The sequence below is a fragment of the Lagopus muta genome, chromosome 9, assembly GCF_023343835.1.
Source record: "Lagopus muta isolate bLagMut1 chromosome 9, bLagMut1 primary, whole genome shotgun sequence".
Classification (NCBI taxonomy): domain Eukaryota; kingdom Metazoa; phylum Chordata; class Aves; order Galliformes; family Phasianidae; genus Lagopus; species Lagopus muta.
The window spans coordinates 18,408,782-18,433,931 of NC_064441.1; the positions used below are offsets into that span (position 1 = coordinate 18,408,782).

General features: G+C 36.6%; 1 protein-coding gene across 9 annotated transcripts in view; it reads left to right on the plus strand.

Moving 5' to 3' along the window:
- PER2 (period circadian regulator 2) overlaps positions 1-25,150 on the plus strand; it is a 42,759-nt gene that overhangs the window by 6,991 nt on the left and 10,618 nt on the right. For 2 of the 9 annotated variants that reach the window (XM_048955269.1, XM_048955270.1), the window contains exons 3-19: positions 667-2,917; positions 8,551-8,652; positions 9,865-10,333; positions 10,891-10,959; positions 14,065-14,219; positions 14,621-14,742; positions 16,265-16,466; positions 17,968-18,019; positions 19,216-19,358; positions 19,687-19,765; positions 21,204-21,310; positions 21,778-21,931; positions 22,322-22,430; positions 22,805-22,936; positions 23,918-24,011; positions 24,720-24,876; positions 24,959-25,077. In XM_048955269.1, coding sequence (XP_048811226.1) covers positions 9,960-10,333; positions 10,891-10,959; positions 14,065-14,219; positions 14,621-14,742; positions 16,265-16,466; positions 17,968-18,019; positions 19,216-19,358; positions 19,687-19,765; positions 21,204-21,310; positions 21,778-21,931; positions 22,322-22,430; positions 22,805-22,936; positions 23,918-24,011; positions 24,720-24,876; positions 24,959-25,077 — 2,068 coding nt within the window. In that variant the 5' untranslated portion in view covers positions 667-2,917; positions 8,551-8,652; positions 9,865-9,959. Of the gene's footprint in view, positions 1-666; positions 2,918-8,550; positions 8,653-9,864; positions 10,334-10,890; positions 10,960-13,595; positions 13,630-14,064; positions 14,220-14,620; positions 14,743-16,264; positions 16,467-17,967; positions 18,020-19,215; positions 19,359-19,686; positions 19,766-21,203; positions 21,311-21,777; positions 21,932-22,321; positions 22,431-22,804; positions 22,937-23,917; positions 24,012-24,719; positions 24,877-24,958; positions 25,078-25,150 lie in introns of those variants that run through there. The other 7 variants (XM_048955266.1, XM_048955268.1, XM_048955265.1 and 4 more) reach the window with 7 other exon arrangements.

Below are 25,150 nucleotides of genomic sequence, written 5' to 3' on the forward strand. Positions count from 1 at the left end.
CACAGAAATGTGTGTCTTCTCTGAATTGTTAGGAAACTGCTATTTAGTCCAGTATCCAGTATCTAGTGCTATTTCTGCAGTGCTTGCTGTGCAACAGTCAGTAACTTCCAGATGTTACAAGAAAATAAAACAATAATGAAAATTTTGGACCCATGAAGCAAAGTTGTTCATACTGCTGAGATAGTTGGGATGATAGCTCAGGAGAAGAGCAGGAAAATACTATTCTTTTAAGATTTGATTTAGAAAGTTATAGCTTCCAGCAGTAGTTTTGATGAGTTGTGCTGTAGTTTGTAACAAACTAATACTATTCTAATTCCTATTCAAGTAATTGAGCAAGTGAACTGGAGGGGAAAAAAACTGGGAGTACAAAGAGAATAAGGGAAGCAGGTTGTCTACATTGCAAAGAAAATGTAACAGTGACTCTTTTATATGTGGTCTGATAATGGAATAGTATTGGCCCAAGGATAGAGAGGGAGGCACAACAGTTCTGAATGATACTGTCATATTCCAAGAGAGAGATGAAAATAAAACCATATATTTTGCTGTTAATACTACACTGCTTGGTTTTTCTAATAATTAAAAACAAAACCCCCACAACAGTTGCAAAACTTGACATGAAATAAGTTTTTAAAGCTGATAATGTTTGTTCTCTTTTCCGTGCTGCAGGTGTGACTTCATTTCTCTTCAGCAATTCTGCTTGGTTGGGATCGTGTAATACAGGTGTGTTCCTAAACTAAAACAGGTGGTTTGTTTTTTTTCTAATTCTGCAGTTGTCTGTGCTTGCAATAGTCGGTGTGGAAGGAAATGTTGCCATAAGCTCTATATTCTTTGTATACTGTCAGTTCAGACTTTCTGTGGAAAAGACATTAGGTGGATGAACTATTTTAGTTCTTTGGGATTTGGGCTTTCTCAGTCAATTGCATATTTCCTCTAATTAATAATAGAACACCATAGTTAGATTTAACTGTCTTTCTGAAAATCTTATTTTGAATGAGTTTTATGTAGTTTCACGTGAAACTCCTTCTGATAGAGGTCTATGTTAGCTCTTAGTTAAATTGTAGAGAGGTTCATGATGAGAATTTTAAGTAGTTAAGACTATTCTGTTTTTTTTTTCTTAGTATCTTCTGAAATGTGTAAGTAGGTTTAACTGACATAAGCAATCAAAATGGTTTGTGCTCCTATTGTGAATATCCCTTCAAACCTATACTTTAAACCCATTTTTCCCCCTCTGAAAATATCATGAAGCTTGTCAAATAATAGCTGTCCTTTCATAAATAGGCAAATTCTTGTGAATTTCTTGTAGGTCTCGATTAGTGAAGGTAGAAACTTGAAGGAAATATGCGTTTCAGGGAGGCGAGTTTGTTGTGAGGAATCAGGAATAGCTGTCTTTTAAACCAGGATTTAGCTAGTGTTGAAAGACATTCCACGTTTTCAGTAGGGATGCTAAAAATGACAAAATCTGAAAGTCGCTCTAGTTGAAGCTATTCACACACTCTGCCAGGGATACCGAGCTTATTAAGTCCTGTTTTATCAATATATAATAACTGTAGAGGCACAGCCTTTAAAGAACTAATGTACACAGATTTGTACTGTAATCTGAGACTTGCAGAGCACTTATCAGCTTTGTGGCATTATGCAGGAGTGGAATATTGTGAATAAATTCTTCCTTAAGTCTGGCCAACACAAACGCACTTCCAGCAGTTGCTAGATGTGTAATGTTTTAAATTAAAGCATTATTAATGTGGCTGCATGCCAGAACAGTTAGTTTGGGATTTGAACACCATTCCAAACATTCCTTCTGCATATTCAATTGAAATACTTGGTGATGTCATTGTTTGAAGCACAAATGTTGCTTTTTAGAGTTTTTAATTTTTATTCTACTTCGTGTTACATGGTGGTGGCCAGTATCAACGTACTTAGTTAACTGCATCTAACAGGGCAGCCTTCAGATTTTTTTTCTCCCTGACAAAATTCCTAGGATCTTTCTGAGGAAAGTAATTTTCTTAGGAAGAATAATAGTGTTGATGAACTTTGCTAGTACAGACTTCTTTGTGAACGTAAGGAAACACTTCTCTGTTATGGGGGCCATTGAACCCTGGAACAGATTGCCCAGGGTGGTTGTGAAGTCCATTGGGGAAATGCTCTAAAGCCATCTGGATGTGGTCCTGTGTAACTGGCTTTAGGTGACCCTGCTTGAGCAGGGGATTGGGCCAGATTACCATTAGGGACCCATTCCAACTCCAACCGTTCTGTAACTTGCAGTTTGCATGCTGCCTAAAACAAATGCTTATAAAAAGCCTATACAGGTTGAGATGAAATTAGATTTATTAGTTCAGATCTTAAATCTGGATATTCCAAATGAACTTCTTAGCACATGGAGGCTCTGTTGGAAACATTGGGCATTTTCCTCTGTCTTCTACAGGAGAATTTAGTCCTTTGTAATTGCACCAGCCTGTGTAGCCCCTAACATGCATAGTATGACACCATACTGGTAGTGAATCAGAAGTCAATGCAGAGATGAGAGGTTATTTAGTGTGGAAGGTTCTGTTATTTTTTAGCTTTATGAGGCCTTACACCAGGATAAAAGTGTTATAAATGCAAGTTATATCTTAATTCCTCTGCTGGATGACAGTTTCATGTTTAACCAATATTTATCTGCATAGGAATGGCATAACTGTGAGCATCTCTCTGCTATCTGTTTGAAGAGGACACTGTTGGGGGGCCCAGGTATTTCTTTTATATTTTATAGTTGTAGAGGTGTCCGGACTCTGTAATGGTCAAAGATTTCCAGTAGAAGAGGATGAGACAAGAACTGAATGCATGTGGGAGACTCTGGACCTAGGCGCTTCATGCTTTTGATGCTAGCTGGGAGGGAACTTGATAAACATTTTCACAAACTTTTCATAGGAAAAAACAGGTAAGGAACATACATAACTGTTATGGCTATTGTTAATAGATTTTTTTTTTTTTTTTTTTCTCCATGTAGGGCTTATGCAGAAAATATGTTCTGTTTGTTTTATATTGGCTGCTTCGAAAGTAATGCCTCCTATTTATTTTTATGGAGACTACAACAGATATGAAGAACACAATAACACTGTTTGATAGAGCAAATTCTCAGCTACAAAACACTATTTTTTCAACAGAGTCATCACCATTAGCTATGCATTTCTGCCAGCAGTGAGCAAAAGCCTGAATGCTATGCTTGTAACAACTTGTACCAGTGGAAGTGAGCCACTGTTGCTATCACTACTGCTGAAATACACCATCCAATACCTTACTGTGCTCACATTCGCTGTTTGGTCTCTAGAAATGTACAGCAAAAGTTGATGAATGTCAGTGGGTGTTACCTTCTGTGAATCAAGGAATTCAGTGACATCCCTTTGCTTCATACACGCTTCCATGTCAGTCTGCCTCTCTGCTGCCATTTGTCACATGGCAACCAAACATAATGGAGTATTGGTGGGAAGGCTCAGCCTCTACTGCCATATCACCATTGTCTGCCTCTGATGCCATGGACCAACATAATAAAATAGGAGGCATTACTTTCAGTGCAGCCCTTTTATCTTAAAACTGGTTTCAGTTGTATGCATGCTCACTTGTAACTGTGTTTTTGATATGAACTGGGAATTGCATTATTTGAGAGCAAGAGATTTTTAGCCTAGAAGTATACTTAGGTTCAAATTAAAAGGCTTGAATTTTTTTCACTAAAGAAACGATGCAAATGCAGGTATATTTGCTTTGGACCCAATGGCCTGGCCTGATACATAGGTTGATTTCTTCCTGAATAGATGCTATAGTAACTTCGAGGTCTGGCACTTGGGTGGCTCTGGATAAAGGCTATAATGTATTGGCAGATTCCTCTGTTGTACAGTGAATGCCAGCTGTAAGCAGTAGTTGATTAGGGTGATCATATAATTATATTTATTTATTATTGTTGTTTAGCTAACAGTTCTGTATTTAGGGTATTTTTGAGCTTGAAGATGGATCTTTATCAACAAATTGTAAACCGAATGCTCTGAGTGCTATGAAATCCATTCTATGAATTACTTGTGATGTTTTAGATGTTAATGGTAACTTTGATTTAAATAGAAAATTCTGGCTTACACCTCATTTCTTTCTATGAAAAAAAGCAAATTTTTTATATGTTGGTTTTCATTGAAATGAGAAATCTTCAAAAAGGAAGTATTTGTATCTTCAAGCAGGGAATGGTTATTCTGTTCTTTTCCTCATAGTGAAGTTAGAATACTGAATTTTCTTCCCCATTCCTAGAACGTGTTCTTTTGCTGCAAAATGAGAAGTTCGTGGTTTTATTGCTGGTCAAGTTCTACAGCTAGACAAGATGTAAACAAACATTAATAAACTGAGATACAAGCTTTTTTTTTTTTCCCTCTGACTCTTTGCTACTACTAAGCACTCAATTATGGTCTAATAGCACAGGGACCGTGCATCTGTTGTAGGCATTAATTTTCTTTTTTTTTCTTAAATTGCGTGACAGGATTAAATCTCTGATAGTTATCATACAAATAGAAAAGATTATCATTTTGTAAGGTAATCCTACAGAAGATATGCAGAAAACATTGATTATGCCTCCAGAAAGCTAAAATCCTCACTGTGAGGAATGCTGCCTGTTGATGCTAATACAGTTACAGTCCCTGAGCACTAACATGTCTAAATATATTCATAAACTGCGGTGTGCTTCTTGCTTCATTTTTTAATATTGATAAGTTCATATTAATTGCAAATTCAGACTCGAGCAAACTGTAGGTCTTTGGATGCTCTGCTCTCCTCTTACTTAATTCTTGAATTAGTTCATCTTATCCTTGGATTTTCACATTTTCAATCTTTAAATGTTTGTAGTAGCCTTAGCTTTTTGTGGAAAGCAATCTGGAAAAAAAAAAAGTTCTTTGAATGTAAGCGGGTCTTTGCTGAAATAAGATTTGTTTAGTTTGTGTCATGGTTTCAAAGGAAGCTTGCTTTCTTTCTGTTCTGTGGTCCTGATCCTAGCTCTTAAGAGAGTTTCTAAAAAGCATGAATTGTTGCTTCTTCAAGCTTTTGCCCTACGTATTTTGCATGTTCTTCTGGGACCTCTGAAATTCAGGCTCTTTCCATTGTATTACTATGATAAGAGCTTCTCTGGCTAATGAGTAGCCGAAGACATTTTCTGTACATCCACCACGAGTTGTGTTTAACCTAACTGCTCAATGGAAATGTTGCCTTTTTCATTCAGACTTCTATTCTTTGACAGATTGACCATAGGTCCCAATTTAAGGCTGAGTTTTTGTTCTCAGAATCCAAAAGTAACTTCACTTCAGAAATTTAGAGAGATGTAGCAGAAAGTTAAGAAATTGAACGGTGGTAATTTATCTCGAGATCAAACCTGGGAGGACTCTTTCTTTATTGTGCAGTGACATTCTGTAGAAGGTTACGGTACTGGATGTGATATGCAGTTAACTCCCTCAAGCTGGCCTATCCAGAGAGGATCTCAGACTAGGAAAGCATGCTTGCTCTTACCTTTTCATTCTTGTTTGGTTATTTACTGGATATTTATTCAAGCCTTTAAGTGAAATGGATATATGCAATTTATTATGGCATTTGGACTGCGATTGGTTTCACTATTAATTAATCTCTCTGGGCTGTGTGACCCTCTGTATTCCTGAAGTGTTTGCTTGCTGCTTGTGTGTGCATGCAGATGTTCCTCTTAGGTTTTTCTACTGAGAGCATTCTAGCTAGGTGCAGCAGCCTGTTCCTACTGCACTCCATGCTCTGTGCCTGGCATTCCAGCTCACTTTGTCTGTCTTTTTTCAGTAATTGCAGTCTCCTAGAGAATCCCACCAAATTCACTGTATATGCTATTGTTACTGCTTCTTGAGATTTTGGCTTTTTCATCATTTGTTATACAAGCTCTTCTATTAGAAATGTTTCTTTTCTTTCATATGCCCCAGCTTCCACACCTTTCTCTGTGCCATTATGAATTTTCTTCATTGGGAATTTTCTTAAGGGATCCTTCATGACGCTGCAGGCAAAACCAGCAAGATTTAAATACTGCTTCTCTTGCACAGTTCTGTTCCTACCTGTAGACATAACTAATGGCTGTCTCAATCTCTTCAGCATTGCTGGTGAAAGTATCAGAATTTTTCCTCTAAGTTCTTAGAAGCCTGTCATGTTTATATTGTTCTTCCCTATTTAATTTTTTGTGTCCTTTATTCTCTTATGTGTATCTAGCATGAAGACTTACGAGATGGTTTTTTTTGAAACGGATTTTGTGCAGTGTTGGTTTACAGTGACGTTGTGTTCCAGTCCTGGATAAAAACACCAGGACTTCTTTAAATATGCCAATAAAAATAAGCTCAAGCCTTTTTTTTCTTTGTCAAGAAGGGATACCTTTATTTTTATCTGTTCCCATTGTCCTTAGGCTCCAAATTATAGTCAGTGTATTGCAGTTAGGAAGGCACTGCACAGGTGCTTGCTGTGGGCAAACCATGCAAAAGCCCTGTCAGGTAGCTAACTAGGGCTGGGTGTAGCACACCAGAACCACTTCTAACACACACTTCTGCCAGGTGTCAACAGGAAAAAAATTTGTATGATATCTCTTGTAGGCCAATACCTATATATATTCTGTTAACGACTTCCTTAATCTAAACACATTGCTCCACATGAACAAATGGATAAATCAGCACTTGTTTAAGGAGGTATGGAAAATCCCTTCAAAGTTACTGCACAGTTTAGGTTTTGGGAGCCGTTCTCATGCACCTAAAGAAACTATTGAAATTTGCTACAAATATTTGGCAAAGCTGGCCTAGATGTCAGGGAAGGAAGAGACAATAGAGAATATTCAGAAGTGGAAGAAATTGCTCATCAGTATTTTAACAACTCAGAATTTCAAACCACAAACCTCTTCATGCTACTGTGGCACACTTTCATTGATCCTTAAGCTTCTAGAGATGATAGAAAAGACTTTAGGGAAATAATTTTCCAGAGCAAGCTTTAAAAAACAAAGATTTGCAGGCAACTGTGGGGACTGAGAGCACTGCATCATTTATAATACGCTGTGCTGTTAGAATTTCAGAGGGGTTTCTCACACTTAAACTCGTACACAGAATATTTGTGTTTGAAGTAGGAAGTCTGTGGTATGATCAGTGCCCTTCTCATAAATAACACAGTTTTTCAGATAGATGCATTACAGTAATATTGGACTATTTACCAATGGAAAACTGAGGGCTACACTCAGTCTGTCTTTTGACAGCTCATGAATATGAGGCTGTGAATAGCTTTCTTTAAGGGATTTTAGTATAGAAGCCTCTGTATTTTGAGAGCCTTGTTTCTACCTCTGAAGAAATAAGGTAACACAGGTTAGTAGCAGATACAGCTGTAACAGCAATATCCTTTTCCTCTTCTTTTAAGTTTCTTTTCCTAGCGGTACTCAGAAAAAATATGATCAAAATCCTGCCTTAGACACAAAATACTTACTTGTGTAATTGTCTGATCTCTTCAGGTGATGCTTTGGCTGTCTTTTTTCAAAAGTTTTGTTGTAATCACGATGGAGTTAATCCATAGAATTTTGTGCGTAAGGCATTTACTTGAAATAGGCTCAACTGGATCACCAGGCCTACCTTTATTCTTGTGGGGAAAGTTGAAGGGCATCCCACTGCTAGCTGGGTAGTTTGCTGGAGTACCTTGACTCACTGAATTGCCCAAAGGGCTTGACAACATAAGTGCTGTTTGAGAAATAATAGTATCGATGATGCATGAGAATTGGCTTCTTGAATGCAAGTTCAGTTTTCTTAACTCAGTAGCTGCTCTTAATTATGCAATACATGAAGTAGTAGCAAAAGCATTAACACTTTTATGTGTGTTCTCTTTCCTGTACAGTAACATGACTTTTGTTTGGTTTTTCCTCACATGCCATCCATATAGGTGTTCCCCAATGTCGCAATCTATATTTGCTTGTCTCAGCCCCTTGGTGTTTTCAGTCACTAACAGTGAAAACATGGTGTTCTTCCTGATACTGCAGTTATACTGCAGCATGGGTAGCACTGCTCAGCATCATCTCCACTCAATAGGAGCAGGCGTGGTTAAGAGTGAGCTGTATACAGGGTTAGAGCATCTCTAAAAGGTGAAGCTAGGTAAGGCAGGGGACAGTGTGAGCCTTATCTACAGGAGGGAGTAGATGAGAGGTGATGTCTGCTCTAGCTTATCATGGGCCACTGTGAAACAATTCATCTAACAGTCAGTACTCTCTTCTTGTATGTTTCAGTTCCGTAATTTATAAAGCAAAAGTTGTTTTCTTAGTCCAGAAAATAACTGTTAGAGCTGCTAAACTGTAACTTCTTGCCTGTATACTGCTATTCAGTGCAGCACTGTAACAGGATGTCTACACAGTCTGAGTTGGCAGACAGTTAGATATGAAAAAGCTGCTAAGTAATCTTGTTGTGGAAAAAATGTTTTTGACACACTTTCTATAGAAACATATAGAAAGATAGAATATATCACCACTGCTGAAAGCTTAAGTATGTGTCCCTAAATTGTACTTCATCTTTCAAATGAAAACAGATATCTTGCATATTTCTTTGGCCAAAGGAGGAGAAGTGCAGTTTTTTCTTCTGAAAAATTTGAAATAAATGTAGAATGTCTGGAAAAACAGCAATTAAAAGGGTAAGAAAATAGTTTCAATGCTTTTTGTGTGGGAGGGGAGTGGAATCATGGTGTGTTTTAAATATTTGTTAAGTTAAAGCTTTCTGTTAAAGACTACACAAATATTTAAAAAAAAAAGTTTAAAAGCCAATTGTTGCAGTTAATACTAGCAGAAAGCACTAGGAAAACTTACCTGCAGACTTCCTGTATTGCCTTTGTTATTCCAGAGAGGTTTATTAGTCAAGGATTGTTATTTTGAATATTCTAAAGGAAGAAGAGGAGGGAACAAACATGATTCTTAAAACAACTTGTTTTCTTGATGTTGCATTGCATGGTCAGGGAATCGTAGCTTCTAGTCTGCAGTATTGTTATCTGTAGGCTGTTAACTGGATGGGGAGATGGTTCAGATGAAGCATCTTTACCTCGTATGAAAAGTTGAACTGCTACATAGCATTTCTCCTTTGTCTGTTCGGCGTTACTCTGTTATTCACTAAATTCCTTATACGCTCCATATTATAATTTGTTTTAAAAGAAGGGATTTTTGTTTTGCTTTACGTTTACCTTTCTAAACAGTGCTGGGCCTTTTTTTCACTGAATTAGTAGTAGATATGGCTAAAATTATCTTCAGGCATATTTGTATCATAGTAATTTTTTTTGTTGATAAGTGAGTTGTTTCATACTTTGTTTCCCTCCTCCTGCTGTATGTTCATTCTGCTTACCTGTGTGACGTCTGTACAGAGGAAGTAGAGAGAGAGGTTCTGCTGTTAGAGAACTGATCTTAAAAGCAGGACTGTGTAGTTAAAACTAAGTAAATAAAGTCCATACATAGTTAGGTATCACCTGATGCATCAATGGAATCTTTTTTTTTCCAAGGTGAACTGAAAGCCAGCAAAATAGTTTCACTGAACGTAAAATATTCTTTACTAGCTATTGTCCAAATCCAGACAGAAAATCTATCAAAAATTAAGTGTGACAACTGCAAACAGCTGAATATTTAAACTTCTGAGGAGTTCATGTTTATCCCACTTCCTCTTTTTCTGTGAGTTTTCACTAAAAGATAAATACTTCTTTTTAAAAAGATTAAAAATGTTAGAATTGCAATTATATTTAACTGAAAGTTTCACTGTTGAAATGCTGGGAACATTAAACATAAATATAACTTAATTTCAGTTTGTCAGCAAAGGTAGACAAGAAAATAGTTTTGCTTTTGTTCTTCCTTCCCTTCTTCCTCAGATTTGTGGGTCTGTACTTCCAGACAGAATCTTTACAGACAGAAAATTCTGAATATGGCTTGACTTGATCTTGGCAGTGTTTCTAATGAGTGTCCCATGGACGGTATCAAGGTCAGGGGGTTCTACTCTAGCACTGAAGAGCAGAACCCTGAGCAGCAAGCTGATATCAGTGAAAACATTTCTTCATTGTTCTCTTTAAAAGAGCAACAGAAAATGAGTGAGTATTCTGGACTTGCAAGTAACCATAGCCAGATGATTGCTGAAGATTCTGAAATTCAGCCAAAACCTGAACACTCTCCTGAAGTTCTTCAGGAAGATATTGAGATGAGCAGTGGATCCAGTGGAAATGACTTCAGTGGAAATGAGACGAATGAAAACTACTCCAGTGGACATGATTCTCATGGCCATGAATCTGATGAAAATGGGAAAGATTCAGCAATGCTCATGGAATCTTCAGACTGTCATAAAAGGTAGCTGTTAGTATTAAATAAAGTTCACTTTTGTTTTTCTCACCGAATGCTTTTACCATCTGAATCTAATTTGAGTTACAACTGTGGTATAAACTGTATCTCCAGATTAAAACTTAGTATTGATTTCCACTCGTTAACCAGTCATCTTTTATAATGCAGATTATGTAATGTATTACACTTCATAGAGTGCAGTGATTCACACATCCAACTTAATCTGTATGTTTTCTTTCTCATCATTGCTTTGGCTTTATTTATGCATTCTTTTGATAAACCAACTCCTGTAATTACATAGCAAAAAGTGTAAGTCTGTTGTTAAGAGTAAGGATGGATGTGTGCTATTTTCATCTTTGAAGTAATAGCATAGTGCACAGAGGAAATACAGAGCAAGAGGTACCTTCTTAAATGTGTAGCAAGTATAGTTTCCATACTTACTAAGTAGACTCTTAAAGTTTGACTTTTGTTCTAGACATTTGTGACTAAGTGACTGTAAAACTAAAATGAAGTAACTTTTATGTAAAGTTTACTGATCTTAATCTCTTTGCCTTTCCTTATTTTAGTTCAAGCTCAAATGCATTTAGTCTGATGATTGCGAACTCTGAACACAATCAGTCTAGCAGTGGATGCAGGTAAATGTACATATATTTTCAGTAATTTGCTTGTATGTAATAACAGATGCTACAAATGTAAAAACAGATGCTATATGCTGGGTGGTTGTTGATGTTTTGTGAGTTGATGTTGCTTTGGCTAAAATTGGAGTGCACATAGGAGATGATGTCCTGTCTTTGATTCTCTTCCTTTCTGCAATCAGCAGCATGTCTTCCTAACCACTTGATCGAATCAGAGCTTTTTGTAGCCGTTTCACACAAGTTGTGTGATGACTTGTAAGGTTTCTTAGCCTTTTTTGACTTGGTAGCTTAGCCTCAGTTTTATTTTTGTGGTTCACTTCAAGCATGGATTTTTTTTATTTTTATTTTTTATTTTTTATTTTTATTTTTTTTTTTTTTTTTAGACTTTTCTTGGATTTTTCTGCTCTTCAGATTTTAGTCTGAAGCCCTTGCCTGGAAACAACCTAGTAGCATTTTAAAATTGGAATTCACTCATTGAGTTGGATATGTTTTGGTGTCCAGCAGCCATATCGTCTGCCTCTCCGTGTTCCACTCACCAGGATTCAAGCCTTTAGTCTGTAAGGGCAGACCTGCTGCAGGAGTGCAGTATGAACTGATCTTGATAGACTTGAGAAACCTGGTGTCATTGAAGGCTCTAATTTGGACACTTCAGAGTGTCCTGCTCTTCTTGAGGTTTATTTTGTTTGTTTGTTTTTTAAGTCAGCCTCTGATTAGGAGACCAAAACCTGATCCTTCACAGAGGAAGGTGGACAGCTTTAGCATACTGATGTTAAGATCCCCATCTGTATATACCTACCTGAAAGTTTTCTGCCTGATACAGATCCTGAAGATGTGATAAATGAAAAATACTCCTTTGCACCACTTGGTGTGAGCTGAACATAATGCCTGCCTTGTGGACATAAGGAAATCTTCCATACTTTATCTTTGTGTGGAAATTGTGTCTGGAGTTCACTTTTTGCTCATTATCAAGAACAGAGTGAACCAAAATCATTTCTTAATCTTTGTTTCCTGTTGACTCAATTTCCTTGTTCTTTAAACAAAAAACAGCAATCTTCATAATGACTCTTTGCTCAGAAATCCAGATGGTACCATATTTCCCCCACTGCCAGTCACAGTTAATCTGAGCACAATCTGATCATCTTCAGTCTTTCTGGAATGGGAGAGGGATGACCTCAGTTGACTGAGCACACCTGTAGCTGGTCTTGAAAGAGATGTCTGCAATAGGCTGATAAACTGTAGGTTTAGCTTTTGATTCAAAGACTTCTGGGCTTTGGATTCGATGTTTGTACCATGTAACTACCTTTTGGACTGCGCACATAAAGCAAAACAGAAAGCTCTTATTTTTGTAGAATTTGCTGATTCTGTATTCTGCAAGTCAAAGCTTCTCTGTGGCTGGCTACTGTGCCTGATGCTACAGATCTTCAGAAAAACATTTTTGAATTTCATAACTGATTTTCCAAGGAGGCAGCCTTCTGCATTTGTTACTGCTAGAGGCTAATTTGGAAAAGCTTTTCTGGCAGAAGTGTTCTTGACCACTTAAGAAGCAAGCCCAGAGGATACAAAAACAGCAGTATGCTCTGTTATTTCAGTCTTTCTTTTTCTCTTCCTCCTTGCTGTTAGCATAGATTGTTCTTCTTTGAAAAGGCCCTGTTAGATTGCATCAATCTAATACCATCGAGCCATACTGTAGATGTGATTTTAGTGTATGGGCGAATATTAAGTTTCCCAAGGGAGTATGACATTATTCTCTTCTCCCTTGCATTTATTTCTCAGTATAAAATAGCCAGTGAGTAACTGAATTATATGCCTATCATAGTGTTATGGTGCAAACAAGAACTATGACTGTATATTCCAGTACAAGCAGCCTTTTCACCTTCTAAGCATTTAGTGTGAAGTATACCCCAAACCTGTCAGATGAGTTCATCTACCTGAACAACTAAAATTTCCTGGGGGGAAAAAAAAATAATCCGAAATCCTCCTGAAAGTTACCTGGAAGTTGAGGCTGCTTATTGAATGCTTCAGAAAGGGTAGTACAGTTGCCAAGAACTCTGTTTCTACAGTGATCCTTAGGGCAACTCCACGGACAATGCCGGCCATGGCAACTGTGTGGTAATAGAAGACCTTCCTTTCCATGGGAATGAATTGATTTTTAGGGAGAGTTAAGAAAAGGTCTAAAATCCTCTAAATTGTTGTGACTGATTAACTTTTAAATTTCTTTCAATGACAAAGATGAGGTGATTTTATTTTTTTTTTAACTGCTTCCTTTCCACTTGTCACCCATCTTTGTCATCCTCTCCATCCTTTCTCTTCCCTCCTTTTCCTTTTTGATTTTATCATCATTCTTAAATAATAAGAGATACCAAGGATTTCAAAGGAAGGCACTTTTCTAGTGTTAGCACTGATTATTGCTGTAGCTTGACCTTCTGCATTGAGACAACACTTTTGAGCATGCACCTGAGAAATGTTAATAACATATCTGTCTCCAGCTGCCTCCTCTGATTCTTCACCCTTCATATTTACTCAGCCTTCCTTATGTTACTTAATGTATTGCCATGCTTAACTGGAATACATTGTTCCAAGCATTTCTCCATTTGTTTTGTTAACTTGATGCTCTCCCACTGCCATTCCCTTTTCAGGGACCTTTCCTATGAGAACCTGCTCGAACAGGAGGTGAAGACTTGAGTGGACCTCCTGCTTCTCTACTTTGAAGTCCATGAACATTTCTGAGAGTTTGAATTTTAAAGGAACTAAGGGATATATCACAAAAAAAAAAAAAAGGGGAAGGGAGACTGGTGCAAAAAAAAAAAGAAGTTCACTGGTGCTTGGGTGTATATGTGTGTATAAATGTACCATTTCACATACAGGCAGTATATGTGTTTTATGATAAGATTTCTGGTTGTGATAAATCTTCCATTTGAAGCGATTGTAGCTAATTTAAGAATTACTACAAGTTTTGAATGTTGATATTAACTAATAGAAAAGTTTAACGTGGCTAGCTGCACATATGTAACTGTGACAATTGTCAGTGTATTTGAGTTTCTATGAGGATGATGTATTACTCCAAGCATCCAAGTGACTTTTTATTATTTGTCTTTAATCTTACAGCAGCGAGCAGTCTACTAAAGCCAAAACACAGAAGGAATTATTGAAGACATTACAAGAGCTGAAAGCTCACCTTCCTGCTGAAAAGAGAATTAAAGGCAAATCTAGTGTCCTAACAGCATTGAAGTATGCCCTTAAAAGCATTAAACAAGTTAAAGGTAAACAAGTATATGATACTGCTTAAATAAAACTGATCTGGGTGAAATTAAATATTTACTTGGGAGTTAAGACAGTTTTGCCAAATGCTTGGTGTTTTACTGGTATTTGTTGTAAAATTGTTTGCAAAGTTGTTATTTATCTTCAAATTTTGAAACTGTCAAACAGGCAGAAATATAATACAATGTGTATGTAACTGTCTTAAGATGGACAAAGGTGCATGGGTTACTGATGAGGAAATTCCACTGTGGAGTAACTCATTTGGAATAGTACCGTAGACTTTCCAACTGCCCATTCTGTGCTTGTACCAAAAAAAGTCAAATTTTTTTGGGCTGTCTACATACCAATGTGATTTTCTGCTTCTGAAGATAAATTGTTTAATGTTCTTATGTTCTTGATGTAGCCAATGAGGAATATTACCAGTTGCTGATGATTAATGAATCCCAGCCTTCTGGACTCAATGTGTCATCCTATACAGTGGAAGAAGTTGAGACTATAACCTCAGAATACATCATGAAAAATGCAGTGAGTATGCTGGCACAATTATACAGTGTGTGTGTAAAACGTTTTCTGGAATAGGAATTCTCAAGCATGCCTCCTTTTTACAAGGTAGAAGTTGATGACTAGGCCAATAATCTGAAGAAGATGGCTGTTGCCTTCCAGTGAATGTGAAGGAGAAATTTTGAGCACTTAATGTTGTTTTTTTTTTTTCTTCTGTCAGTTAGATGGATGGGAAATAAGTAGCTTAAACATTTGGTCATATGAATTGTATCTCTTGTTTAGGGACAATGGTGTGATATATCTGAATATCCATGTGATGTAATGCACTGTGAAAATGTGTAAATGATTAGTTTTCTTCTTAGGATGCTTAGGAGATGCACTTACAGCATATCTCATTACAAAGCTTAGTCTAGAGACATAATGAATCATTTGAGCTGTCAGTTGTGTAGGAGCTGTGTGATGCTTTAACTGTTATTTGTGCTTATGTGACTGGAAAGTGATCAAAGTGTTTGAATCCGTGAGTTGCTGAGTCCTCTGTTGTGGTTTCTGTGGTCTTTGCAACTGGTACAAGCTTACTCTATGAACCAGTGTTGCTGTCTCTTCTTTTAGATAAGAGCAGCTGTGGTGATCAATGTAGGTTTTTAGAAGTAGTCAGAATGACTATTTTCCCCATTTTCAGTGTTTTAGGATTATTATGGAAGTCAACAATAATTACATCTAAACTTAGAGTGCCTTCCGCTTTTTTTTTTTTCCTGAAGTCTCCTTCTGAATCTATGTAATTCCAAAATTAATAAAATAACAGGTAGGGGGAGGGTGTTTCCTAGTGTGAAGTCCTTTTTCTGTTGAACCTATGACTAACAAAGTTGCCCAGAAGGTAAAACAAATAGAGTAGTCTAGAGTGTCACTTGAACAAAACATCAATTGATCCAAAGCACGAGTTTGTAAATGCAGTGTGACGACAGTTCTTAGGCTTGTGTACAGTAACAGTGGGTAGGCACTAAAGTCTGTGACGCAGGAAACTCCTCTGTGTTGAGCAGAAAAGCAACAAGAAATAATACAAGTGAAGTTTGTATATGTTTGGGGCTTTTTTCCCCACCTATCTGCTCGTCATTTTTATCAAAATGGTTTAGAGCACTTTTTTTCATTATGTAGTGAATGAACAAACTAGCATAAACAACTCTTCACAAAGCAGCTGAATCTCATCAATGTCAAATACGGCTGTAACACAAGTACTGTTGTGAAAGCAATTCATGTAGTTTGAGTTGGAAGCTCCTTACACCTTTGTATGATGTTTAGGGCATGTAACCTGGGAAAATCAGAGTGTATTACTGCGTAGTTCAAAGTGTATACAGCATGTATGTAATTCACAAGAGAAGTATTTTCTTGCTCCATAAATAGATGTGGTTTAACTGTCTTTATTCTATTTCCTTTTTATTTTGAACTTCATACTTTTATCTTGATGTCTTGCTTTCATCTTATTGTTTAAACAATAAATACATTGAAGAATGTTTTTTAAACTGCCTAATTTTGAGGTTTTTCTCCTTAGGATATGTTTGCTGTAGCCGTATCTTTGATTACTGGGAAAATTGTGTACATCTCTGATCAAGCTGCTTCGATTCTTCGCTGTAAGAGGGGTTATTTTAAAAATGCCAAATTTGTGGAGTTATTGGCACCTCAGGATGTCAGTGTTTTCTATACTTCTACTACCCCATACAGATTACCATCTTGGAATATTTGCAGCAGAGCTGGTGAGTGGTCCCAACAGCAGACATTTCTCTAATCTTCAGTCATGATAACCTTTTTAAATATCCTTTCATCCTTTCCTATTACTTAGTGAGGGTATAGCACACATGCATTTCTAGAACATGTCTGAACATACGGCACGTATAACGTGCCTTTATATATCAGAAGAGCTTGTCTGTTGGCTAAAAGTCTTCTGATTGCTATTATTCATTGGTTCCTGGGCTCCTCTCATCCAACTGATGATTGAAATTAAAGTAGGTATTCATGCTGAAAGTGGATTTGTCTTCCACAGTTTTCTTGCAATCAAATGACCAGAATTCTTTTTTTAAAAATCTTTAGATAAAAGAAAGATAATATTCTGCCTTTTTACTTCTGTAATGGTTATGATTTGTATACTGGACACCTTGGTAATTGTGTAGAAAGATGTACTACAGCTAATATCATTGAGCACTTGTCAAATGTAATTTGTGTATCAATTATTTTAGCCTTGGGAAAAGGATATCAGGTATGTTAATGCTGAAGGGGGTTATATCTCTTAAGTCACTTAGTATTTGTTTGTGAGAAGGTTGTTTTACTTGTGCACAGACAGCTGTTAGGAACGGAAAGATAGCTGCCAACTATTTTAAGCAAACACTTGTATTTCAAGTTCTGCTCTAAATGTTTGAAATTCCAATCCCTGTAGACTAAGTCTATGAAGTTAAGTCAGAATGTGAACCGTATTAACTTCGAGGAAACAATTAACAACAGAGTAGTTTGTGCACTAACTAGGTCAGAAAGGACCTGTTGAAGTCTCTGGTCCAGCCTCTGGCTCAGAAGAGGTTCAGTTTTGACCATTTGATCCTGCTTGTTCAAATGGCCTACGTAACTTACTAATTTTTTTCTATAGTTTTTTTTTGCTTGCATATAGCTTCATATATCAGAAATACATTTTAAATAGAAGTATGTACCATATCTCATGTACCAACATCCATATCCTATGTTATATCTAGAAGTATTGCACATTGAGGTCTTTGAAAGACCAGAGTGTGCCTTGCAAGTCAGTCTGTGGCCACTTTTTCAAAGGGAGGGAAATAGACTTAAAAGGAGTTGGGAGGAAAGCTGTGAGAGTTGCCTGGGCTTTGCTGGACTGCTGGAGGTTTGCAAATGTATTTGATGCTCTGACTGTCCTTTCTAGGACCTTTCTAGGAAAGAAGTCCAGCCTGGGGAGTTGTGGAAACTCACTTTTTTGGTCAAAGCTGTAACTTAGTGGGGAAAAAAGCAGATGGGTAAATAGTTCAGACCATAGAACTGTTCAGATGTGTTTTTGCCAAAAAACTTATTAAGCAAGCAGCTGTGATTCACATGCCAGTCTCAGAAAAGCATAACATCAAAGGCTTTCAGGAACCTAAAACTTTTGGAGGGATACAAGCTACATCTCTTTTATTGTTATTGGGGAAAAGTTACTGTATTAAACATCATAATATCATAGTAATTTGTAACTTTTCATAAAATGTTTAATAATTCTAGAGTCTTCCACCCAAGATTGCATGGAAGAGAAATCTTTTTTCTGTCGCATCAGGTAAGACAGTTATAACAGACTTGCTGTTATGAAACTATGCATTACAAAGTGTTCAACCTTTATAAGAATCACAGTGTGCAAGTTTCTTATTATCCCATAATGTGAACGTAAGGCCAAGCACATGCTTGTCATCCTGCTGTTCCAGAAGCTATGCAGAGAACTGTTAAGTGGCTGCAGGAAGTTGCACCTTAGAAGTTAATCAGTCTGAATATTGACCTTTGCACCCTAAATAGAGCTGATACAGTATCTTTCACAGCTGTGGAGAAAGCCTTCATTGGGTGTTAGTTGAACTGTTGTGCTCAGCACCTGCTACTGATTCTTTCATTCCGTGAGAGTAATGGTGCATAAAATTTATCTCTAATGCCCAGTAAAGATAGATGAGGGTAACTTTGTCATCTATAGGTGGTACAGTTCTTTTAGTTTTCCTTTTGCTATCTGTTGCCTCACAGGTCCCAGTTTCTCTTTCCAGAACTGCTATCAATTACTGAATTATTTTTTGGAGTAAATAAATACCTGATAATTAAGGTATTAGTATATTGTAAACAAACTCCAAGTAAAAGTACCGCTGGTATTTTTGTAGATGTATTTTCTTCTAAATAACATTGATCCGGAAGTTTTTACTCTGTAAATCCATAATGCAGTAATACCCATTGCTCATATATATATACATATATTTTAATCACTGGGTATTGTTTTCGTTCTTATTCCTTGGTCAGAGACTGTTACTATAGGTAAAACTTCTGAGACTTTGTTCTTTTTTAAATAAGCCCAAATACTGAGTAAAAGAAGGTATTTAATTATTAACTGAAGGGTTATAACAGGCTTCATAAAATAAAACTTTATCAATCTCTGTGAAGGTTAAAGTGATGATTAATATCAGATTAAGATTATTGGATCAATAAAACAATCTATCATAAGAGGTGGACTTTTCTTTTTCTGTGCAGTTTCCATTTAAAGCACCTGTGGGTCTTATTTGAAACAGTAAAGATGACAATGAATGCATTATTGCAGTCAATGTGCAAAGGGTGCTGTCTGAATTAGCTTCTGTTCTACTGAAGATTCAGGAAGCAAAATTCTTGGGTGCTGTTTTAGGAGCTACTATACAGTCCTTTTGTAACTAAGGAAATTACAGTGGATAAAGCTTTGTTCAGTGTGAGATGAATCTGTGCAAATAATGATCTCTGTTTAATTATTAGTGCAGGGAAGGAGCGTGAAAATGAGATTTGCTATCACCCTTTTCGGATGACTCCTTACCTTATCAAAGTACAAGATCCAGAAGTAGCAGAGGACCAACTTTGCTGTGTGCTGCTTGCAGAAAAAGTGCATTCTGGTTATGAAGGTAATAATTTCAACGGACAAGTAGTAATTTTGTTTTATGAAATCTACAACTGTTTAGTATTTTGCTGCAGGAACTTCTGTGCAGTTTGGCACAACTCAATTTCAGCCTAAGAAAATTAGTGTATTTGAGTACCTATCATTGATTTCATTAATGTACATGATAATTGGTTCTGTTCTCTGCCCTTGCTGAGAGGCTGTGAGATAACAACATGCTTTTCTATATGCTCTTAGGCAGACTTCTAGGTTTTACTCAGCATTTAATTAAAACATACAGTTTAGGTAATGTATGCATGCACAATAAACTTGTCAACCTCTTATTTTTCTCTCAGCACCCAGAATTCCTCCAGACAAAAGAATTTTTACAACAACACACACACCAACCTGTTTGTTCCAGGATGTAGATGAAAGGTAAGTTACTTAAGTAAATAAATGAAGCATGAAAGCACTTCCACTGTGGTCTTGAAGTGGAAATCTGTGTTTGCCTGCTAACAACTTGTTCTTCTATTTTTCCATCTTGGGCAAATCCAGAAAATAAATTCAAAGAATGGAATCCACAGACAGGAAAATGTTCCGTTTCAGCAAGCACTATCTGAATGAAGCTACTATTTATTTTTTTTTTTATGTCTATAGAATGTAACATTACATCAATTTAAACAAAAAACAACAAAGAAAATCATCAAACATTGTATTCTATGTTTACTATTAAACTACTCAGGTTCTACTGGCTGAAGCTTTTGTGTTGCACTGATGGGCTTGGAAACTGATGAGAGTTCAGTATAGCCAGTTACAATAGATGTGAATTTAAGTCATTCACAGAGGCTCTGGAGCTAAGATGCAAAGCAAACTTTCCTTTAGTTTTCTGGACTGCTTTTGTCCAGTACCTTTTGGAAGGTGTGGGTGACAGAAATTGGAAGTCTATGAGGAATGGAAGATAGTACTTTGAAAAACAGAGTTGAAGGCATAGGGGGCTGAGGTGTCGTCAATATTCTAAAGCTTTGAAGGATGTGCTTTGAAATATCATAATATTTTATAAGAACATGAGAGCAAGTTTGCTTGTGTGAGTTGAAAACACAGGTTTTCTTTTTCCTTCCTTTTGCTTTCTCTTTCCTTTGTTTCACATGGGACTTTCTTTGTGACAGTGTAGGGTTTTATTCTATTTTCTTTTCTTACTGAAAACAGAGTTGGCTACCATAAAAGCATCTCAATGCTGGGATTTATCCCTCGTTCCTGAAAGCTCAATAAATTCAATAAGTGATTTCATCTCATCATTAGAAGTTACTTCTAATGCAAGGAATGCAAGAACATTACTTTCAGTTATTTATTCTAATTAATAAGCTTGTTTCCTTGCAGAGTTAAACTCATAACCTGCCTGTGAAGAAGTTTTCTTGTACCCTAGTCAACTGCCCTGCTTGATTCAGCTGCAGTAATCCCGTGTGATCCTTAGCCTTGGCATGCAGCCCATAGATTGGGGGTACTATTTACTTTCACGGGAGTTTTATGAGATTAAATTTTATTAATGCTCTTTTAAAATTAGGGTAAGTACTCAGCATGTAGATCTAGGCAGCATAGAAAAGACAGGAGAATGGCTGTAGCAGATTCCTTTACTTTGGTCTGAGCACTGTTTTGTAATGTTAGAAACAAATAAAAACAAACAAACAAAAACCCCCAAAACAGCCCTGTTCAAAGAGTGTTACTACTAAGCTGGAACTGCTTTTCCCAAAATTTGAACTTAAAATTAAAGGGAAAAGAGTAAATAAAGCTTAAATGGAAACATTTTAAAGATTCAGCAAACATTTATTTCACTTGATTTATATAAGTTTTTTTTCCTTTGTTTTTCTTTCTCCAGAGCTGTACCTCTGTTGGGATACCTACCTCAGGACTTAATAGGAACACCAGTTTTGGTGCATCTTCACCCAAATGACAGACCCTTAATGCTAGCAATTCACAAAAAAAGTATGTAATCTCTTTGCTGTGGAAGAAATCTTTTTTTTTTCACCTGAAAGTTAAAAGTGACATCTGAAAAGGACTAAGCAAAAAAGGAAAATACACTTTTACCTTTAAGTAATTAGATGTTGAAGTATTCCTTTACTCTACAACTTCATTCTTTATGCAAATTGATGAAATTCAGTATTTCCTCACTTTCGTTTTTGAGGTGAAGCATAACTGCTGTAAGCTAATTTGTATGTGAATTTTTCATACATAAAGAAAATTGTCCTGAGTGTGCATGATAGAAGTTGTCATACCTTAAAGTGTAGCCTTCCTCATTTCATAAGCAGTCCATGAAGAGAAAGTGAGCCATTCTTGCAATGTTTATTTGTTAAATTATGAAAATATAAAGCTGTCTCTTCGGTCATATTAACTCTGAATCATTAATTAGAGCTGCAAATGTTAAACTGACTTTTTTGGATCATTCTTAACAGTACTTCAATATGGAGGACAGCCTTTTGACTATTCGCCAATCAGGTTTTGCACTAGAAATGGAGATTATATAACCATGGACACTAGCTGGTCCAGTTTCATCAATCCTTGGAGTCGAAAGGTTTCATTTATCATTGGAAGACACAAAGTTAGGACGTAAGTCAATAGCCATGATATTTTTTTTTTCCTTCCAGCTTACTTAGTGATACTTAAAAAAGCCTTAACGGTTTTAGAGAGGGGGAAAAATTCCCCCTCCACATAAATTGCTTCCTTCTTATATTTGGGTTAATAATGTAGTAGCTGCTTTACATAAAGGAAATTTGAACTGTTTTGTATTGTGTCAGTACTGTCAAGAGTTGCTTTAGGAGAAAAGCTATACTCAAAGTGAGTAAGGATGCGCATCTTGTCAAATTCAGTGGCCTCAGATGCAATAGAATAATGGTCAGATCCTGTTTGCTATATATAGATGGCAAATTGAGGATGTAGTCTCTCTGCAGTTCAAGCACTTGCAGTTGTAATGGAATGGGATCTGTTTGGTTTATGCAGGGGTCCCTTAAATGAGGATGTTTTTGCTGCTCCCAACTACACAGAGGACAGAATCCTTCACCCCAGCGTTCAGGAGATCACGGAGCAAATATATCGGCTATTACTACAGGTACAGCATGTGCTTTCGTATCACTACTTTAAATTCCCACTGAAGAAAGGGTGTTTATCTTCATGTGATGTTTTGTTTAACTATCTTCCACTGTTCCACTGCTTTGGGATTTCTGGCTATAGTCCTGGAAACTATTTGCATTTGATTGCCAAGCATGACTCACTTAAGTGTGTTATAGCTTCAGTTGGTATTTAAGGATTTAATGCAGCTATGGCATCTTCATACAAACAATTAAAAAAAAATAAACAAACAAACAAACACAAAACTGTGCAAAAAAACTTAAAATCCCTTTCACCTCACATGGAACTATTAATAACAATTTCATTTTTGCTGAAAGCTGGTGCAGAGGATGTATATTCTCTTGTTTTTAACAGCCTGTACACAACAGTGGATCCAGTGGCTATGGAAGTCTAGGTAGCAATGGCTCACATGAACACTTAATGAGTGTGGCATCCTCCAGTGACAGCACAGGAAATAATAATGATGACACACAAAAGGATAAAACAGTAAGTTTTCTATTTTCATAAATTCAAGTGTGGGATACAAAACAGAGAGGTTTTCAATTTTTAGTGTAAGTCTTTTTGATTTGGGATGGGAAGAAGTATAAGGAAAGTGTTGTCATTTGTTTAATATGGAAAAAAGCTTTCTGTCAGGAGGAATAAATATTTGTGCTGTAGATGAAGTCTCAGGGTACTGAAGCACAGTTATAAGTTTGAAAGTGGACGCTGTTAGCACATTGTGATGGCCATTATATGCTTGCTTCTAGGAAAAAAAAAGAAAAAAATATTTGAAAGCAGTTTCTTCTGAGGGGAAAGTTTATATCTCTTATTTTCGATTATAAAATGCATATAATAAGTGCATACAAAAATGATAGCCTATGACCTTTTTATGCTGCAGAAAATGCACTGTATAATATGGAGTGGAAGTTTTTTGCTTAAAATTTAACTTTGCAGGACATTGTTGTATCCAACTGATACTGAGAATTTTTGTTCAAACTAATGACATTAAAAACCAAAAAAAAAAAAAAACAACCAGCAGAGTTAAATTTGTGCTTCTGCTTATCAGAACTGTGCCACAGAGAGTGGCAGTGGCAGTGAATTGGGCAGCAGTGTATTGAATAGTGGTTGCAATCAAAGGAACTGTACCATTTTCTAAGATCTGAAATAGTTTTTGCCATTCCCATTAAGCCCTGCTGAATTGCAGTTGATTTCTGAAAGTTCAATTTTTCCTTAGTTACATCACTCAGGCTGAACCTTCTGAACTCGATTTATGCTTTTGTGATCAGGTGTTGCAGTCTGCTGTGCTTGCCAACGTGGTCACTTGCTGCCTTTCAGTCGTCACACATTAGCGTCTTAAGCAAATTAAGCTTCTGGAACTTTTGTTTCACAGATAAATTACTTTCAAGCTATGTAGAAAATTAGGAAGCACTACTCACAGTGTCTTGTGTGAGAATTTCATAATGAGCGTTTTTAATGGCCTCCTTCCAGATAAGTCAAGATGCCCGTAAGGTCAAAACTAAAGGACAGCATATTTTCAGTGAGAATAAAGGAAAACTAGAACATAAGAGAGAACCTTCTGCAGGTAAGGTATTACTAGTAAGTTAATTAAGTGCTAGTTTATTGCAGTGGTGCATGATGTGACATGAGTAGGCAGCTTTCCAGTTTCATTCTAATCAATTTCAATAAATAAACGCTGTTGTTCTTTATATTGTCCTTAATCTCTCCTCTGTGTTCAGGAAAACATGTGACCTAGCTGTTGGTAATGATGTAACATGCAGTGAAGATGTCCTAGAGCTGTTGCTTTTAAGTTCCTTAATTGTAGCTCATAAGTCAAATACCTTTTTTCCTGTTAGATGAAGGATGTTGTTATTCCCATTTTCACAAAATTTCAGGAACTTTTAAGTCAATAAATGAAAATCTTCCTAGTGCAATTTAAATTTTATAGACATGAGTAACAGCTTATTTTATAACTTTTGTACACTACACTTGTTCTCATTGTGAGTGGGTTTCAGCTCTAATGATATCTTTTCTTTTGTATCCATTATATCTGTCCCCTTTGGCTCCATCAGCTTAACTGAATCTTATTCCTCAAGAATTCCTAAGAACAGGGGGGCTATTTACACAGTGTTCATATATTAGGACACAAATTTCTTAGTTGCTCTACACTGTTAAGAAACTTCTGCTCTGTTAAAAAATATGCATAAAAGAAAACAACTGCTGTTTTACTGAAACTTTTAGGGGCAATTCAAAGAATTAATGCTGTGATTGTATAATAACAATCTCTTAACAGAAAAACAAAATGGTCCTGGTGGTCAGGCGAAAGAAGTGATAGGAAAGGATACCACAGCTACAGCTACTCCGAAAAATGTGGCTACTGAGGAGTTGGCATGGAAAGAACAACCTGTATATTCTTACCAACAGATTAGCTGCTTGGATAGCGTCATCAGGTAAGCAACCGGAGTGTAAATTACCACTGAGCTCTAGACTTCAGGTTTACATATCTAATACTGTTAAATTCCTTTATTTTAGATACTTGGAGAGTTGTAATGTGCCTGGTACAGCAAAAAGAAAATGTGAACCTTCATCAAGTGTGAATTCTGGTGTTCATGAGCAAAAAGCATCTGTTAATGCTATACAACCCTTAGGAGGTATTTCTATATTGGTTTCTCTATTTATTTGCTGTTTCTTCTTGTCAGAATAATGACGTGTAGCTTAGGCACA